At 41.2% G+C, this 20,110-nt stretch overlaps 1 protein-coding gene and 1 long non-coding RNA gene across 2 annotated transcripts in view; one reads left to right on the forward strand and one right to left on the reverse strand.

Annotated features, from left to right (window-relative positions):
• LOC143273995 (uncharacterized) overlaps positions 1 to 15,205 on the reverse strand; it is a 114,028-nt gene extending 98,823 nt beyond the window's left edge. Inside the window, exon 1 of the long non-coding RNA XR_013052381.1 lies at positions 15,000 to 15,205. This is a non-coding gene — a long non-coding RNA (uncharacterized LOC143273995). The remainder of the gene's footprint in view (positions 1 to 14,999) is intronic.
• Positions 11,004 to 20,110, forward strand: part of Cxxc4 (CXXC finger protein 4) — a 29,951-nt gene continuing 20,844 nt past the window's right edge. The window contains exons 1-3 of the mRNA XM_076575019.1: positions 11,004 to 11,312; positions 11,440 to 11,515; positions 14,007 to 15,316. Coding sequence (XP_076431134.1) covers positions 14,264 to 15,316 — 1,053 coding nt within the window. The 5' untranslated portion in view covers positions 11,004 to 11,312; positions 11,440 to 11,515; positions 14,007 to 14,263. The remainder of the gene's footprint in view (positions 11,313 to 11,439; positions 11,516 to 14,006; positions 15,317 to 20,110) is intronic.

Below are 20,110 nucleotides of genomic sequence, written 5' to 3' on the forward strand. Positions count from 1 at the left end.
GATAGGAGGTGAGTGTAGAAATGAGTATGCAAGAGTTAGAATTCTCAGCCTGTTCTTGACATCTTGACTCCTGGAGACCATAAAAGAGATGCTTCTTGACTATGTAGCTATGCATATGTCCACAATGTCCTTCAAACCTTTTTTATGGGGGCAATATCTACATTATTGGTACAATGATTAGCTTCTAAATGATCAAGTTAAAATATGTATCAAGAGCCTCAAGTTTATAATTTTCACATAAAATAGGTAATAATTTTCTATAAAATAAATTATGAAACAATCATAGTTTAGGTATTTAATGAGAAAAATGGATTGTGGAGTCATACTCAGAGTAGTAAGAATAATGGGAATTTACCAAAGTTGACCTGCTGATATAACACAAGGGCTGAACCTTGGCAGCTTCTTTGAGGACCATGAAGCATTACTGTTTCTGTGGACCACTTATCAATGCAGGAGTACCTTTCCTTGGGGGATTTTCTGTCATTATCAATGACTTTTCTGAATCACCTTCCTTGCCTTTGGAAGCTCCTGTGTACCTTAAATCAACTATAAGCATTCACTGCATTGGCTGTAGTGTCTCCTTCCTGTTTCTAAAATGTCCTCAAGGAACCGAATGCCCCTTCCATCCAAGTCATCTTCTCCAAATTAAGTCAGCAGGATCCTTTCAGAGCAAACCAAGCAATCAAAAAGCACAGCTGACTACAGAGATCCTGAACATTTTAAATCCCCCTTTCTCCTGTAACTTTAAAGGTTATATGCAATGTAATTCTGTTCTGGTGCCTCATTCACTATCACTGTTTTTGCTTCTTGAAAGTTCTCATCACTGTGGCCATATTTAACAGCACAGCCTTTGATTGCTGTGTTCGCTCAGCTTTTGATTACAGTTTCCTTTGCATCATACTCCCTTTCTCTTCCTCTATGTTAGCCCTTCCTACTTAAAGAAGACTTTTGTGAAGTCATCCTCAGAAAGTCATAGTATGGAAGTTTCCAGAGTGTTCTCTTGCCATATTTGACTTATAGTCATGTAAATACTTCTAATACTTCCATTTATAAAAGAAGAGAGGTAATTGTTGTTGTGTGTACGCCTGTGTGTGTGTGTGTTAATGTTGTCTGAGTATTGTCTATTAAGAACAATTTTTCAGCACTTGACATTGTATCATGTACATAGTAGATGTTCAAGAAATATTTGATGAAAATGTGCTAAAGAACAATCCTGGATGGAGAGGAAAAGCAAATGGCTATTAGCTGCATGAAGGGACAACAGTAAGTTAAAAATTCTACTGGCATAGGGTTTTCAACTCATTAAACTTGTTTTTTCAGAATATGGTACATTTTTATTGAATGAGAAAGATTAAAGTAGAATAATTACACTTCCATTTAACACTCAATCTCAAGAGACATACAGGTGCTCTATGTGTGGTGAGATTCTTTACAATTCCAATTCCAATGCACTTTTGGTAAAACCACAACAGCAAAAACAGTGGCTATTTTCTCACAGTCAACCTTTAAAAAACTCTGAACAGACAAATGTTTTCTAAACTACAATATTATCCAAAAAGCCTTTCCTCTTACCAAACTACTTAATTTTTAAAATGCTCATATTACTGAACTCTATTCAATTTTTAAAAATCAATCACTCTCATGCTGACTATTTTTAAGTGAATATGACACTTTATAGGATCCCATAAATAAATAAAACGTTCACAGCTTTGTTTATGTTGGGAACCTTCTGTTAAGCGTTGCTTCTATTTATTTACTTTTAAATTATGCCAGATTTTTGCAAATTTGAGTCAGTTTGGGGATCAACTTGAAAACTTAAAGACTGGCTATTTACTTTGCTTATGATACTTTGCAATTTTGTTAGGGCATGGGATTTGAGGGCCAGCAGAAGGCATTATGGGAAAATGTTCAAAATGGACCAAAGCATGGAACTAGATGTGTTATGCTGCTAAAATTTTATGATTTCTCTTAACTTAATTTCCTTCAACTTTTCCATTCTTCTTTCTTTCTCTACATATCCGGAGAATTTTATCTCAGATCCCTTATACTTCAAACCCTCAGCAGATCAGTCCATGATTTGCATAAGACAGTACAAAAGGCCTCATGATCATGAATACAGATAGGACTCAATAAAGGTTAGTAGAAAAATCAAAACTCCTCAGAATGCCATGCTATTAAAAACAAACTCCATTTATAGGCATATTATAATAGTGATATTATAATCCACTAATTTGCTTACAATGAAGAACTGACTCTTATTAATTCAAACTTACTTCCTCTTAAACATAATTTCATATGATTTGGGAAGCATAAATCTGGGTAGCCTTTCTACAGTAGTAGAAATTAAGGAATAGTCAAGCTACACAAGGCAGCAAACAGTGATATTTGTCTAACCTACAACAATGACTCTCCTAGAATCTCCTTGGACCTTAACAGTAACATGGCTCCTGTCCTCAACCCTGCCACATTCTTAGGGGGGATCCCATCTTTAGTCCCATAAATGACACAAGTTTAGAATGCCAGTCTCATTGTCTTTGAGAGTGGCTGGTTTAATATGTGGACATGTGATCTAATTTTAACTCGGAGGAGTTCATCAGTAGTTCTTCTGGGCAATTTTTTCATGCTAAATATTTAGACACATAACAAAGCCTTTCTATTTCCTCAAATAGCCTTATGTCTGAGTATGATGCCCAAACCTGGTTCAGTGGTGACTTGGGGGAAAATATTCTGATAGAGGAGCCAAGGTGATGGGATGACTCAGTAGGACACAGGAGGAATCATGTCAATCATAACATTGGTAAGGATGGCTACCCCTTGCCTGGAGTCAGCTCTACTCTGAACTAATAACTTCAACCAGCTAGGGTAAGTCTCTGTCATAGGGTCAGCAGCATTCTGACAGCCTCTGTCTGTAGTTGAAGAATAAATTTACTAAAAAACTTTCACATCGGGACTTCTCCAAGAAGAGTACTGGACAGCAAAGCATATAGATAGAATTCTTGTTGGCACTATTCAAATTTCGGATTCTTGAAACTTAGTGAAGAAAGGTGGGTAAGTCAGTCAGTGCTACTACTGGAAAGCTTTTCATTTACTTTGCTTATGATGGTTTTCATTAGTGTGGCCCAAAGTTCGCAGGTATAAAAGTTTTTAAAGATAGAAACATTCCAAATGGAAAGCTATCTTGTCATCATGCAACTCAACTGAGGCAAGTTACAAACAGGAAGGAACACTGTGCTTCAAGCAAAGGCACTGTTACAACGTTTTAGCAAAGAATGATTATTCCAATGAAAAACTATGTTACTATGACTATTCAATCTGTGTCCCTGTTTTAAGTTATTATTTTTCACATTCCAAATTATATCTAGCCCCTACCTTATCAGCAATAAATTAATACAAGTGAGAATTTTATACCATTTGCATTCTATTTGAAATTGGGATACATGATGTAATGTGTTTTGGTTGAAGTGGGCAAAGATATACTAGCATATGATTTTAATCTTACCCTAGATATACTTCTATAGGATATAATTTCAAAGATGAGATGCTGTTTTTGATACTAGTAAGTGTGGGTGTGATTACTTTACACTACTAATTAACTTAGGTTACTAGCTAAGTCATTTCTGGTCTCTGTTAATATCTTTGTGGAAATTAGACCCACAAGAACAAGGCATGGGTAGGAGAACTAGTGGCTGAATGTCAGCCACCAGTGCTCCATCCGGTCAGGCATTGCTGTTCAATGAGCAGACAATACAAATGTACACAGATCCTGAGTTGCAAATTCTAGTGCCTAGATGGACAGGAGTTAAACAGTAAAGAGTACCACAAATGCAGGTAAACTTGAGGCTCCTTTATTAGAAGTGGCACCAGGCACCATTTCCAGAATGGAGCGAGCAGATCTAGCAGTTTTTGACTCCTTGTTGGCTCCAAACAAAGGATATTTTGAGAACAAAAATCAAATTGTTGACTGGCAATTTATGATTTTGACTGAACAGAGGAATGTGATGTCTCCTTAATAGAGAGGACTCTTAGTTCCTAGCCTGTCTGATTCAGGAATATTTTCATCTAAGGTAAATTCCAAGAAGAAAAGACCACAATATGGAAGTGAAAGTTTTAAAAAGGAGCAAGTGCAGTGTTCATGCTGAAGAAACCAAGAAAAGGAGTGTAAAATGAAGAACTCTGAAAGGTGGGAGGTTGTATTTTCAGGTAGTTTGCTGCCATAGTACTGTTCTACTAAATAGCTTTAACACTTTGCCAACATTAATTAAGCCTCACAAACCCTGTGAGATAGGTAATTACTATAATTAAAGTGATATTTCAGACTGGTAAAATGAGACTTAAAATACCCAAGGTCAGAAGAAAACCATAAGGCCTAATTTAGCAGCTCGGTTATATATTCTTACATCAGATGACTACCCTATAAAGGATCCTGTTTGTTTTATGTATTTTTCTCTCTGTATGCTTAGATTAAGATATTATGATAGGACAAGTAAACTTGATTATTGAAACATTAGACTGCAAGTTGATTAAGGAAGCTTGAAGATGATATGAAACAATACTTAAAAGAATGATCCAGATTCCATATATACTATATATACCAGGGCAACTCCATTTCAATTGATTGTATTTGTTTTTTTTTTTTTTAAATCTGCATGTAAACTGCTGGTTTAGCTAAATGCATCAATGAATCAAGAAATCGAAGAATGTAAACCATTCTCCATCTTACACAACAGTATATAAAAGGCTGTCATTACTTTGGAAAGAGAACACAGTACACAGACAGAAAGAAGTCTTCTTGTTGCTATAACTACAGAATAGCAAAGGTCAGCTCTGGGAAGGGGTGGGGATCCTGCCTAGATTGAATTTTCACAACTCAGTGATATTACCTAGAATTATTTTTCTCAATGAAAGAAAATGGAAATGTGTTGTTTATTTTTCTAGGTTCATTAAAAATAAACAATGGAAACACCCAATTGTGGAAAAACATAGTGAATATTTTTATTAGAAATAAAGTGTTAAGACTAAAATATTTACAAACTTGGATTTTTGCAAATGAGGTTATCTAGATTACAGTGGAAGCCTAAAACTTTGCATTTAGAAGAAAAATTAAATTCTATTGTAAATATTTTTATGAAAAATTTCTTCATTGGATTTAAAAATAAGGGGAGAAAAAATGGTGTTGAAAAAGCCAGTCATGGCGGCACATACCTTTAATCCCAGCACTGTGGAGGCAGAGGCAGGGAGATCTCTGAATTCAAGGCCAGCCTGGTCCAAAGAGTGAGTTCCTGACACAGAGAAACCTTGTCTCAAAAAACCAACCAAAAACCAAAACCAAAACCAACCAACCAAATAACACAAAAAGGCAAAATGAAACTGATTTTAATAGAAAATAGTTTCAAATGCATACATTTATTTTCAGCTTTATGGAACTTAAAGCACAGTACTTCTGTAATTCTAATTTCATGACTTTAAAAAGGCAATTTTTTTTGCATAGTTCCACTATTGAGATTTCTTGAGAGTCTTTGCTGGTGTCTCATTGGGCAATTTAAAGACTCAGAGACTTGTTTCTAGAACATTTGATGTCTGCACAGAAGTTTCACTTTATTTTATTTTTATTTTTTTGAAGTTTCTTTCTCTTCAGCCACAGAGACCATTAGGAGGCATTGACTGCATTTGGGGTTTTGACTGAGAATCAGGAAGAGTCTCAGAGGGGCTTTGTTTTGTTTCCAGTGTTCTGTAAACCCTGTAAGATAACACTGTATAGAAGACAGGACCTGGGGCAGAAACCGACTCTGCTCTAGAGAATCAGGCTGCTGTCAAACTGTGTGCCTGTTGACAGAACAGTGTTGTACGACAGATGAAGTCAGCTTATCATTGTAAATATCTCCACCGTATTTCCACACTTGATGCTGTGTTTCACTATTCACCATTTGAAGAGTGCCACCATCAGAAAGCACACAGCACCAAGTCTGAGGCCCATTTTCTAGGGAAAGGTCAGTGCCAGGAGTCTTGATACTTCAGGTATAAGAAAAGAGTGACCTCGACGGACAGCCTGTGACTCTACTTTCAAGGTTGTTCTCAGAACTGTTATTTTAGAAGTTGCTTACCATCCTTGATATTTTTTTTTTTTTTACAACCAACAGGAATTTTCCTTTAAGTAAATACACTGAAATAAATCTGTGTAGCTAGAGTTTTCCTGCCTTGCCCACAGTCAGGACAAATCTCTGTCACCCGCCAGTCCCACATCCACTCAGACCCAACCAAGTAAACACAGAGACTTATATTGTTTACAAACTGTATGGCCGTGGCAGGCTTCTTGCTAACTGTTCTTATAGCTTAAATTAATCCATTTCCATAAATCTATACCTTGCCACGTGACTTGTGGCTTACTGGTGTCTTCACATGGGGCTTGTCATGGTGGCGGCTGGCAGTTTCTCTGACTCAGCCTTCCACTTCCCAGAATTCTTCTCCTCCTTGTCCTGCCTATACTTCCTCCTCCTTGGCCACTGGCCAATCAGTGTTTTATTTATTGACCAATCAGAGCAACAGATTTGACATACAGACCATCCCACAGCAAATCTGAAAAGTTTTTCTATAACCCAGTGAGCAAAGCATCCCAAATATTCATGGCAAAGCACAAGGAAGAGCGCTTCTAATCTCCATCAAGCTGAGTGAGCCTGTGGAAAGATCAGTCTTCTGGAGATGTCCTTTTCTTAGGTTATTGTAGAAAATATATAGATTTTTGTGCTTGGGGATAATTTCTCTTGTGCTGCTATGAGCATCACCTATAATTCTGTAGAAAGAGGAAATTATATGACAGGAAGAAATGCCATAATAACTAAGCATGAAGCAAAACCAAATTTGGTCCCATGAAGAACAATTCTACAGATGTAAAGCCCAGAATAGCTCTTGCTGTGCATTTGCCTGGCCTACAAACTATGTTTAAAAACATGTAAGTATGCTTGGCTTGATTAGTCAATGTGACTCCGGTGCTAATGGGGCCAGGGTGATAGATTTAACCCTGTGAACCTATTCTTTTCATTACCCTCAATTGCTATAGTTTTTCACCCTTGACTGCAGCCAGCCAAACTGTAGATGAGTCTACCTCGTCATTAGAAAAGCATGGTAAGACAATGAAGACAGCAGCAAAAAAGTACCAGCTTCGAATATGAAGGTCAATGTGGTGATACTGATGTGCCCATATTTAATTGGAAGTGAAAGACAAGGAAATGTGTGCAGACTTTTGAAATGTTGTCTAATCAAATCACAACTGTGGATTCATAGCACCAAGTAAACTTTGAAAAGCTTCCTTAACATCATCTATTAAGGCCTGTGAAATGTTATTTCCCTCTTATATGATCACTGTAGGCTTAAGTTTCTTGGATAAGTAGCAGTGCTTAGACTATAGTTGTTCATTTTTTCCATCTGATCATGGCAAGGTGAGGAAAGTAGCTTTGAATACATAGAGTTCATAGAGGGAGAAATGGACGCTGACATCACCCAAAATTTATCTCTAAGCCATTTTAATTCCAATTTATGACACTTCTTTTAACTATATTATTTCTGCTTGCTTTGTTGTTTAGTAAATTTTTATTTGGACGATCCAGCTCTAGCGTGTCTGTCCTTAGGTATTTAAGGAAGCATAATTTGTTTCTAGTTGCCACACTTTCCATAAACTCAGAGAGAAACTGTCTTTTACAGTGTTAATCTCAAAGGCCAGTAATTAGTAAAATAGGCCCCCCGGAGGAATAGGAATGGAGGTGAGATTCAGAGCTGTATAGTCCATGGCAGCTTATTCTTCTTGTGATGCTGTGGATGGGAGGCTGCCAGCTGTCCATCAAGATGTTTTCCCCTTCTCAGTAAGAGAGTTGCATTCAGGAGGTGGCCATCCAGGGATGGGGATCTTTGCAGCCACATGTGACAAGTTCCCAGTTCTTGGCACGTACATAGTAGCTTGGGTAGTACTGTGTTCAACTTGAAGACCAATCAGTCTTGCCTCCTCTACACCCTTCTGCCAGCTTGGCACCTGAGAAGTAGTTGAGGCTGAAGCCTCAGGACAGAGGGAGATAGGATCTATGAATCGCTCAGAGTTGAGCAGCCCTCTAACCTGGAATGACCATCAGAAGGACAACCAATGGATTTCTACGTTTTCCCACTGATATATTTGCGAGTTTACTTGTTATAACAGCTGTAACCACCTTTTCAGTGATTCTGGGATAACGACAGTGATATTGATCACAGAAGCAAACCAAAGATACAAGAGACTTGCTACTAGTTGGAAGTTGTGGCAAGCATCACATACAGCAATCCTTAACTTCTAGTGTTTCACAGAATATGGATCCTGATGAGATTTAACAAAAATTAAAAATGCCAAGCAGTTTTCAAAACTCTGGCATGTTATCTTGGAGGCAACAATACAGGGCATAGACTGATGTCAAAAATTGTGGACATGCAAGTATCTAAGATCCTGTAAAAATAATGAGGTTGGAAATGGACAAGAAATTTTCCTGTATGGCATCGCCGAAGCCTCCAGTCAGTTCTCTAGTGGAAAGGAGATGGACGCCATATTGAGAAGTGAGAAGTACTGCTGATAATTTACCCTGTGTGTTCAGCTGATGGCCTACTAGCCAGGGGCTTACAATCATAATTAAATCTAAGATTCTAATATCTAGAGAAGGTCTGCTGATCGATTAATTATTGATCATGAAACTCAGGTAGAGGTTATAATCAAAGGCTTTGGAGAAAAACAGGATTTGGTAGAAAATTTAGCTTCATGAGCTAATGTAATTTCTTGATTTTCTCTGGGATTCCATTTTCTTATTTTTACAGTGGAAGTATGAGAATAAAATAAGATACTGTAAATGGCTTATAACACAGTGGCTAGCACAGATAGGTTGCCAACAGTAGTTATCAATAGGAGCTTTAAACACTAAACCAGTGCTTTAAATATATGAAAACGTGGAAGCCAGGTATGATGGTACACACCAATAATCTTAGTATTCATCATGCAAAGATAAGTTTAAGGCTACTCTGATGTACACAGCAAGACTTTGTCTCAACAAAACAAAACAAACAAACCCTATCTATATATTTGGAAAGATGCTTGGAAATCTTTGTGAAATGTATTTACTCATTAAAAAATGACTGCAGTTTGCTGATAGATTTCATATGATACTTGGCTCAAAAACAAAAGAAAGAAAGGAAATAAGCATTGAATGGAAGATTTCCTTCCTTCAATATGCTAAGTATTCACGTGAATGTAGAAGTGTCTCACTAATTACCCAATTATTCTGTCTGCAAAGGACATAACTATTTATAAATAAACTTAGCCTATGTCTAAAAACATGACAAACTGTACACAGAGTCACAAACATATCTGCCTTTACGTCAACCACTGCTACCTCTTGAAAGGACACCTTGCGTGTGCACATCAGGATTCTTACCATCTTACCCACTATCCATAACCTACACATGACCAAATTTTGACAAGGTCAAGGTAAATCTTTTGAAAATTCAAACACAAAATGGTCTATGCTGTCTTTTAGCAATTTGCATTCACAAAACAAATAACTCATATTTTCTTCCTTCTCTGAAACCACACTGCTTATATTACTCTAAAATATAGTCTTTGTTTCAATGTGTAACTTTATTCTACTTCGCAACAAGCTTAATTTGACTTTGTTTCTTCTTAGAAAATTCATTTAGAGGCAGATGCCGTGGAGCACACCTATAATCCTAGCACTCTGGAGACTGAGCCAGGATGACTGCCAAGGAGGTACCTAGGCTAGCCTGGGCTATATATAGTAAATTCCAGAAACCCCTGGGATACAGAGTGAGATCTTTTCTCAATGCCCCATCCAAGTGGGCAGAGAGGAAGGAGAAAGAAATATATTTAAAAGTTCTCAAAAATTTACATCCTTTTTCATGCCTGTTTCTGCCCGTGTGTACTTCAATAGGCGGAGGGCATGTGTCCAGGTTATCTCATTTTCTTTGAAGCAGTAATGAAGAGGTTAATTCATAGTTGCATTTCTATGTGAGTTTTTTTTTTTTTTTATGTGTGATGTGCTAAATATTCGTCTTTCAGTTTGAAATATTTTCCCCAGGTTATGAGAAGTAAAGTGTTCATCACATTAGTGTTAGTTAAAATAGATCACTTAGATATAAAATAAAGTTTGGATCAAAATTAGGGAGGTAGGATAGTTGACTCCTTGAAACTACGGAATGATATAGTAAAGTGGGGGAGGGAGCCTTCTGGGGCAGGGAGACCCGACGCAGTGGGAATGAAAGACGGGAGAGAGAGAAAAAGGCAGCCACAGACTGAGATCGGTCAAGCATCACATCTTTTTTTTTTTTTTTTTTTACATTCTGGCATAATAACATTTCAAGGATTCGAACCACCTGAACACCCGTCCTGTTCTCCCTTACTTAAAAAAACCCCAAACGATAATGATTCTCTTTAAAAGAGTCTCTCCCGGCCACTCCAGGAAGATCATTTAAAAGCACGCGACCGGGCTGCGAAACTGAGCCTCCCTGCACCACGCAGGACCTCCCCTCTGTGTCTGGCATGGCTCTTCCCTCCTCAGCCAGGGAACCCAGACAAGTTTATTTACACACCCCCCCGCCCAGCGTGCACAAACACACCCGCAGAGAGCGAGGGCGCGAGGGGCGGGAACGCCCTCTTTTCCATCCCTTCCAAACAATTATCTGCCAGAGGGAGAAAAAAAAAAAAAAGCAAATCCTCCGCCGCGCCGGGTGCTGGCGGGGCGGCGGGCGGGCCGGGAAACGTGGCCGCGCCGGCGAGCTGGGGATTTGTGAAAAGGAGCGCTGGCCCGCGTGCGCCTCTTGTTCCCCGTGTAATTTGCAGCCAATCATCGGGAGGTGTCCGCGGCCTGCGTCCTGCTCACCTCGGCGCCGCGGCCCGCCCCCGCCCCCGGCTCCGCACCGCCTCCCTCGCCTTTCTCTGCGCTCCCCTCCCCCAGCCACCGCACACACACACACACACACGCGCGCGCACACACACACACACACACGCACACACACACACAAACAGAGCGAGGGGGGGAGGGTGAGAAAGAGAGAGAGAGAGAGAGAGAGACTCCCCGGCTCCCTCCCTCCCTCCCTCGCACACAGCGACTGGAGACGGACCGGGAGCAACGCGCTGGGAAGAGCAGAGACCACCGACAACAGCCCCGCGCTCTCCCACACACGCTCACACTCGGCGCTTTCCTCTCCACCCCCACCTCCTCCTCCTTCCACCCCCTCCACTAACACCATCTCCTCCTCCTCTCTGCAACAAGAAAAAAAAAAGCCATTTACAGGTATTTTTTTTTTCATCCGCATATTTATTTACCCCACCCCCCCCATCCCCAACAGTTTGTTTACAAGTATTAAAGTTGTAATTGGGAGCTGCCAAGACACATCTGGATTTGTGTTTCTTTGTGTTAGGGGGTGATGTGCAACTAATTAAAGGCAGACTGGCAGCGTCTGCAAATTCTAAGGCTCCCCAAATAAAAAGAGACTGGTAAGTGATTGTTCTTTCTCTTCCTCTGGCTTTTTCCCCCTTCTCTCTTTCTCTCTTAAATGTTTGCTGTCCGGTGGGATTGTAAAAGTAGATTAATGCTGGACTCCAGCAGTAAAAACCCGTGGCTGTATTAATTAATTAATTAATTAATTTGCACCCGCCCCTCCTCCTGAATGTTAAATATGACCTTTGATCTCCGTGTCTCTGGTAGACCAGACATACAGTATTAGGCATGTACAGTCACATTGTTCAGAGGCAAAGCAAGATCATGAAGTATGGATGTTTAATTTGGCTTTAGTATTAGAACTATAGTTATTGGTGTGTGTTTTATTTTGTTGCTAAATAAAAGCCAAACAATAGCTGTGGCTTAGATACCTTTTTCATGCTCCAGGGATGCACTGATTAAACAATAATGACCTGGATACTGGGCACAATCATTTTCTACAGTTTCTGGTGGCATTGAACCTGGAGGTGGGAAGGGGGGAGGTGGTGGCGGCAATCAGAGAAGCGAGGACAGCTTGTCTGGAGACACCACACTAAGACTCTGAGAGGGGATATTAAATTCTGTCTTTATTTTGGAACAAGGTCAAAAGACTAAAATGTTAAAATTGCCCCTCTGCTCACTGTGATGATGCCCTATTGCATGGTTGGCCTAACTAGTTTTTAGTGAGTAGCAGTTATTATGGTCTTGCATCTTCAACGTGATCCGCAGAAACTGAAGCTGTATGCATATTCTTGCTGTGTCTTCCCCCAGACCTTTGCAAGTGTCAAGAATATTTAGCCAGGAGGATTTGGGGGCACCTTTGTATTGTCAGCAGACCTCTGAAGGAAGCAGTTTCTCCTAATGTGAAACCACAGAGGTGGTTCCTGAGTGATTAGGGACTTGCTGTGATTGAAGCATGCCTGCTAGCTTCTAATCCAGCCTGGGGGAGGTTCCTTATCTTGATTTACTTTGCCTAATAGGGATTTGTTTACATGAACCCATTTTTTAGGGTGCCTCATCAGTAGGTCTTGAAGTTTTTACACTTGGAGTTTGGACATAAATGGTTCATTAATCTAATTATAAGCATAATTACTATAATTGATATGCATTTGAAACTCTGAAAATTTGAGACAGACACCACTAGGCCTTCAGTTAAATTCCCTGAAACTCCACCTTCTAGACAAATCTATAGGCTTCAGAAGATGCCAGAGAAAGGTACTCTGGCAAAAAAACAGGGAACAAAGAAACTGATGGTTTGTTTTCTTTTTTTTAGGTGAATATACATTTTACATCTTGGCTTTAATTCTTAAATGGCTGCGGGGTACCTCTCCCCTCTTAATAAGCAACCGAAATACATCTTCCTAAAGCTTAATGATGGCCTGTAAGCAGAGAGAGAGAAATGCAAATACCCAGTTAAGATTAAACTTTCCTCTTAAAAAAAAAATAGCAAAAGGAAGAAAAAAATCATCTTAATGGTTCTTTGGGTAAACAACACCTGAAGGGAATCTCCCTTTCACTCTATGCAAAAATCAGTGTTGGTGAAAGATTTTTAAAAAGTCCCTTGCTTTCCTCTTTTCTTGGGAAGAGATAGCAATCTCCATTAGAAATGATGGGGGGTATTCTTACAGGGGCAGCAGACAGTTCTGAGTCTGTGACACTGCTTGTGTTTGAGATCTATGTATACATATTCCGTCTTTCTCTTTCTCCTTTCATTTAAACAACTAATACACCACCCTCTTGCCCCAGCCAAGCCCCACCACCAAATGGCTTGTACAATTGAGACCTGTCCTTGGTCCATTGAATTAAGACCCTAACAGAGCCAGCTGTGCTGGGATTCAAACTAATGACCACAGACACAGAAGGACACTGTGGCAGCTGGTAGTTCTTTTTTTCCCCCTGCCTCTTTAGTTCAGATTGTATGTGGGCAGTCTTGTAGCTCTCAGTTGTATTGTGTTTGCTTACAGTTTAGGCTCGGATGTATTGTAGACTTTCTCAGTACTTCATTTGCTAATTTCCTGCTCGTTTTCCTCATAGGACCATTGCTGTTTTCTACTTTACAACATTTGCATGCCCAGGCAGCACTTGTTCACACATTTCATAATGTTTAAATGCCCTCTGCTTATAGGTAGTATCGCCCTCCCACCCCTGATTTGCATGTCTTTAGCACTCCAATTGCCCTTTTCCCTCGGCATTTGTCACCCCCGTCTTTCCTCTTTCCCTGGGTACTCTAGCTATTAATACGTTTTTTCTCAGGAGGGTTACAAGAATGGGGGTGGGTGGTGGGTGGGGAGGAGCTGTGTGGTGTGCTGCGGGGAGGGAGTGAGGGAGCAGGGGGTGGGAGTGTTAGGGGGGTGGGGGGGTCACGTCTTGATGATTGTTATGCAAACGACCCGACTGGAGAACGTGGGAGCTTTCTGTGGTGTCTGCAGTGGGCTAGCGAGGGTGGCTGTTTATTTATTTTTAATTTTTTCCTCGTGCAGCTCGTTGGAATGACTTTCTTTATTTTAGTTGTAACAGTTGGAGGATAATGCAAAGGAAGACACTGCCTGGGAATTCACCGTCTGTGGACATGCGCCCCAGAGAGGACTAAAGCAGCCCTCACCTTGCTCTCCCAACCCGGATCCCCCTTTCCTGCCCGGCCCAGCCGGTACCCCGACCCCACCATCACCCGCTTCCCTCCCTCCCACCTCCCCCCCTTTCCCACCCAGGTGTCGGACCAGGCGGTCCCCACTTCCACCCTGCACCCCTTCTTCCCCCCCTGCACCATGAACACCAATGTCTGCGTGGAGCCCGGGCCGAGCCCGGAGGCCCCGGGCTTGCCCAAGGAAAGCCACCTGCCCGAGGGGGCCCTGAACAGCCTTGTGGATTACAACTCGGAGATGGAGCGCTACCGCTCCTTTGCCACCTCCTTCTACAAGACCAACGGGGGCGCCTTCCCGCAGGCAGCCAAGATCGCGCGCATCACCACCCCCATCTTCCCCAGCAGCGCCGCCGCCGCCGCGGCCGCCGCACGCATCGGCATGTCCCCGTGGAACTGCGACAACGCGGCCACCGCCGCCGCCACCGCGATGCTCTGGGGCAGCGGGGGCGGCGGCGGGGGCGGCGGGGGCGGGGGTGGGGGCGGCGGGGCCGGCAGGAAATCCTCCTCGGCCGCCGCCTCCTCCTCCGCCTCCTCCTCGGCGATCCTCCCCGCCGCCGGCGGTGGCGGCGGCGGCGGTGGTGGAGGTGGCGGCGGCGGCGGCGGCGGCGGCGGCGGCAGGACCAGCATGCACCACCGGAACGACTCCCAGCGGCTGGGGAAGGCTGGCTGTCCGCCAGAGCCGTCGTTGCAAATGGCAAATACTAATTTCCTCTCCACCTTATCCCCCGAACACTGCAGACCTTTGGCGGGGGAATGCATGAACAAGCTCAAATGCGGCGCTGCTGAAGCAGAGATAATGAATCTCCCCGAGCGGGTGGGGACTTTTTCCGCTATCCCGGCTTTAGGGGGCATCTCATTACCTCCAGGGGTCATCGTCATGACAGCCCTTCACTCCCCCGCAGCAGCCTCAGCAGCCGTCACAGACAGTGCGTTTCAAATTGCCAATCTGGCAGACTGCCCGCAGAATCATTCCTCCTCCTCCTCGTCCTCCTCGGGGGGAGCTGGCGGAGCCAACCCCGCCAAGAAGAAGAGGAAAAGGTGTGGGGTCTGCGTGCCCTGCAAGAGGCTCATCAACTGTGGCGTCTGCAGCAGTTGCAGGAACCGCAAAACGGGACACCAGATCTGCAAATTTAGAAAATGTGAAGAGCTAAAGAAAAAACCTGGCACTTCGCTAGAGGTCAGAGGAGATGATTTCTTGTTTCCCAGTCTTGCCCCCTCCCCGCTCACCCCCTTTTCCTCTCCCCCGCAGGGTTTCTTGTCTGGCTTCAAGACACAGCACCCCCTTTTCTGAAGCTTCTTGCAGGTTGTGACATAGTGTCGTAGGCGGTTTGCAGAGGGCATGGCCTCTACATCACCCTCCCAGCTGCACTTCACCTGGAACCGCCCTTCTTCCAGAGGGTGCCCCTGCTTTCTTACCTCTGGAAAAAAAGCAATTGGTCTAAGAATCCGAAGTTTTACATTTGAGTATGGTTAATATTTTTCCCTTGCTGGCTTAAACTGTGCTCTCAGGAAAACCCCAAACAAATAGCTCTGCCCAAAATACTGAACACATCCACCATAAATACATATATGGCTAAAAAAGCACTTACTAGGGGCCCAGAGCTAACACTACACACGTGGTACACAACCTACATTATATGCATACATACATATGTGTATATGCCATCTATCATACATATCATATTTATATGTGTGAGTGTACATGTGTGTGTGTGTGTGTGTGTGTGTGTGTGTGTGTGTGTGTGTGTGTGTTGAAATGCCTGGACTCAAGGGAGGATTTTTACCTTTTTCCTTGAATAATTTTCTCCTTAGTCTGATAGAACTTCTGTTTTTTATTTTTCTTGATTTTTTTTTTTTTGAGCAAGCAGAAATGTTATAGAGAGGAGCTGATAGCCACCAGCCATTTTTTGAGATGTGACTAGGTGAAGTGGTAGTTATTTACTATCATAGCTAATGGGTGCTTTATTTTTTAAATATTTTATGTAGTTCCAGGAAAACTCACTGTTGTTGTTGCTTTATTTTTATTTTTTTACATTTCCCTTGGGTTCTATATCTGACAAAGTATCTATTTTGTAATTTCAAAATTAAACAGCGATGTTTTAGTTGATACCATATATAGTAAATGATAGTTTACTTCTATAGGTCTTTAAAACAGACATTAGTCACTTAAGTAATGCTAAAATTAGGCTTTTAACTACATTCCAAATTAAGATTGATGTACGTGAGAAACATTTTATTTGATATTCTAATCAAAACACGAAAGGAAGAAATGCAAAACTACAGGTATATTGTTTGGGTGACATATTAAGAAGGAACGATGGACAGGCGATCACAGTCTATGATGAAATAGAGAGAGCAAGGTTAGTATGCTTGTACATATGTGAGACTGGGTCCTCAGTTTACTGTTTGGGAAGGTCCTGTGGACTACAATGCAGGTTGAGAGTGACTGTCGAAGTCGGTTCTGAGGAATACTTGCACATTCTTTTAAAAACTAGGAGCATGGTCTAGGGATGTTTTCTTTGAATCATTGAGAATTGGAGTTTCAAAGAATAAAGGAAAAAGTTCAAGATCTTGCTTCAGGTTCTGACTACAAAGAAGATGGATCATTTTACTTTGTTGGGTCCAAACCAAGGCCAAGGGACTGGGATTTGCAAAGTCAGAAGCACCATGGACCGCAGTCCCATCACGATATTGCATGTATTTCTCTTTATAACGACACCATGTCTTCTTGGGAACTTTAATTTCACCACAGGTTGCTTCATTGTTCTTCCTTTGGGCAACTCTGGCCCAGCAAAGATAACAGCAGCTACAGTGCAGGTTCGTGCATTTTTCTCAGATGGCAAAAATTAACTTTTGAACTCTCTTTCACTGGTGAATTTACTGTGACTTCTCTAGGTCTGGAAGACCATGGAAAATTAAAAGTCACCTTACATTGTAGTTTCCTGCAAAGGCCAGTGAGTAGGACTATATGGCTTCTGTTTTCTCTTTGAAGAGTAATGTGTAGCCTGATAGTTTGGGCATTGTTAGGCCTCAGCTTTAACTACAGTCGCTGTACACCATTGCAGAGAATGGAGTGGAGAGGACCACGGAATGATTCTCACTTGCTTAGACAGTAACCACTCCAGAGGAGTTGCCTATGAGTTCTAATGGGCTTTTGGACAGGCTTCTAGGCTGGTATGTTCATCTAAACAGGCTTCATATATTCTCTCTCTCTCTCTCTCTCTCTCTCTCTCTCTCTCTCTCTCTCTCTCTCTCTCTCTCTCTCTCCCTCCCTCCCTCCCTCCCTCTCTCTCTCTATCTCTCGATGTTTTCCCACTAACTTTAATTCTTTCATGATTTCAAACATCATAGAATCATTTTTGATTTCGAAAGTTAGCATGCACAAAAATTTTGTGGCCCCTCAGAAGGTGGGGAGTGGATGAGGGAGAATGCCCATTTCCCTTTGCAGATGTTTTCCTGACCCGAAGGTTCCTTCCTACCAGATCAAGGCCATGATCATTAATGGAATACTGGGCAGAATGTAAGGAAAAAAGTTTTCAAAGTTGTCTGAGTGTTTATCTAGGTCATGAATAAGGTGATTTCAATGTGGTTACCTCAACCCCGCATGCAAACTCAGGCTACATTTGTAGGAAACTTCTAGGGCTTCTGTACAGAGCAGAGAGCTTGAATGACTGAATCAAAGCTGGAAAAGCCCCTGCAGAGCTGGTTTCCTGTCTCTAATTTGATCCATTATCATCTCAGGAGATGTTTGTGAGGGTAGATGGACTTTTGTTTGACGGTCTGGCCTTGGATTTCAGTCATAAACTTAGTAGCTAATACTTGTGGCTATAACTTACGGACACTTGAGAAGTGAACGTCTGCATACTAATCACAACTCAGATTCTTACTTAGCACTGCAAACCTGTGATGTGTCCTCCTTCTTCCCTTTGACCTGTTCTTAGTTCAGACACTGAAGGCATTCGCAGGTTGCTTTCGGGCTGTGTAAAACAAGATTAAGAAAGATTCACATGGATGTGCTGGGATTTGAGCCCACATTTTCTTAAGCCCCTTTTCCGAGCCTTCCTTTAAACACGACCTATCCCTGCTTAGTCCCATTTTAAGAGCAACTGATGTTTATGAAACCGCCCCTTGTTGGCACTCAGTGTGGTGATGCCCATGAAATAGTGGGTGCTCTGTGCTGTGTACTGAGCATTTGCATATGTCGCTGCTCATTCATCAATCTCTATATTAACAAATAGCCACTAATTGTTAAAAGCAGTTGATACAAATGTGTTATATTCCTGTGGGACAAAATTTAGTTTAAAAATGTATGTCCTTAATTAATATTAAGTTCCTAGATGTATTTAAAATGTGACCATGTAGGAGATTATTATGATATTAATTAAATACTTTATCTTGCAAAGGTAATCCTTCAGACTGTTTTTATACACGACCGGTTTTTTTTTGTGATACAAAGATTTAACTTTTTAAAATATCCCAATCTAATGTAACTCCAGGGATAAAGTTGTCCCATGGGCAAGCCAGGCCTCTTAGTCCCTGAACATTGTTCAGGTGACATGATTGATCTCTGTGGGACAGCATTAGAGACCACACAGATCTGGTTTCTCTCCCATTAGTTGATTTATGGAATTACATTAGCGAAGCCGTGCCTCTGGGAGGTTGCCCTGCCCCCACCCCTGCTCTTCCTGCTGCCACTTTATAGAGAAGGGGTGGAAACACTGGGAATCAGAGGGAAGGATGGCTTTTTTTCTCTTTCTCTTTTCTCTCATAAAAGAAAAAAAAAATGTGTGTTGATGTACAAGCCCACAATATTGTTTCTAGAAGCTAGCTTGAGATTCTCAGGGACTGGATGACAAACATTTTGACATTATCAAGTCAAACTAGATAACTTTATTTAAAAGAGTCTTTTAGAAAGGGAGAGACATACTAAATACAGTTTTTAAGTTCTAAGGACCTCCACCAATGGCAGCTGTGAAACTCTGGACAGCACACTGCTGTAATTTGTGCAGGATGATGGCACCTGCCTGCTGAGGAAATTCATTCGTAGACCACATCTAAAGTAGAAGTTTCACTCCAGTTCAGAGATGTAGAGCAGGGAAAATCAGCAAACAACTGAACATTTCCTGAAGTTTTGAAGTTCAGTGATTTTTTAAATATGTAGATATGCATAGATACGATATTAATCTTTCATATTTTAAATTGAAACAGTTTTTGATTTGTGACTTCATCTAATAATTTCAAAATGAGTTTTCAGTTTAAGAATTAAAGTATGCTAGTAGGAAATATTTTTAATGCAAAGATGCAATATATATTGGCTATCGGAGGGGAAAGGGAAAAAATTCAATAAAATGACCAAATATTTGTTATATTAGAATGTAACAATGAGACAATCAACCAGCACTCTCCAGAATCTATGAATGATAAGGAAAAGAGCTCAGGAAAGTTCAGTTTTGATCAAAGCCACAAGACACCTTCATCATGAAGACACTAGACTACCTAGTGAACCTCTCTGCCCATCATTAGATTCCATCCAAAGGAGTTAATATTGTTTTTATGTTTTGTGTACAACAGAGCTCATGTTGTACATAGTAAATCCATACAACTCTTATCTGTCAGTTAAAAATATAGTTGCTTATGAAAATAGGATATTGCTTCCTAGATGAAACCAATACTCTGATCCATCTAAACAGCATGGAAAAATCTAAGCAGTATTTTATGGGGTAATTGGAAATAGTGAAATAAAATTGAAAAAATCCATTTATAGATATACTATATAGAGAATATTTCTTGAAACTTCTGCATCGTCAAACAAAATATAAGCAAACAGAAAAACAAAAAAAATTCTTGAACAGCATTGAACTTTAGCTTTTCCTTTGATCACAGAGCTGTTTGATGAAGGAGGGATATTTAGTGAGGAAGGTTGTAAAGGTGACTTAACTTGAAAAGTTTTAATGACTTCATTATGGAATCA

The sequence above is a fragment of the Peromyscus maniculatus genome, chromosome 6 (genome assembly GCF_049852395.1).
Source record: "Peromyscus maniculatus bairdii isolate BWxNUB_F1_BW_parent chromosome 6, HU_Pman_BW_mat_3.1, whole genome shotgun sequence".
NCBI classification, from domain to species: Eukaryota; Metazoa; Chordata; class Mammalia; order Rodentia; family Cricetidae; genus Peromyscus; species Peromyscus maniculatus.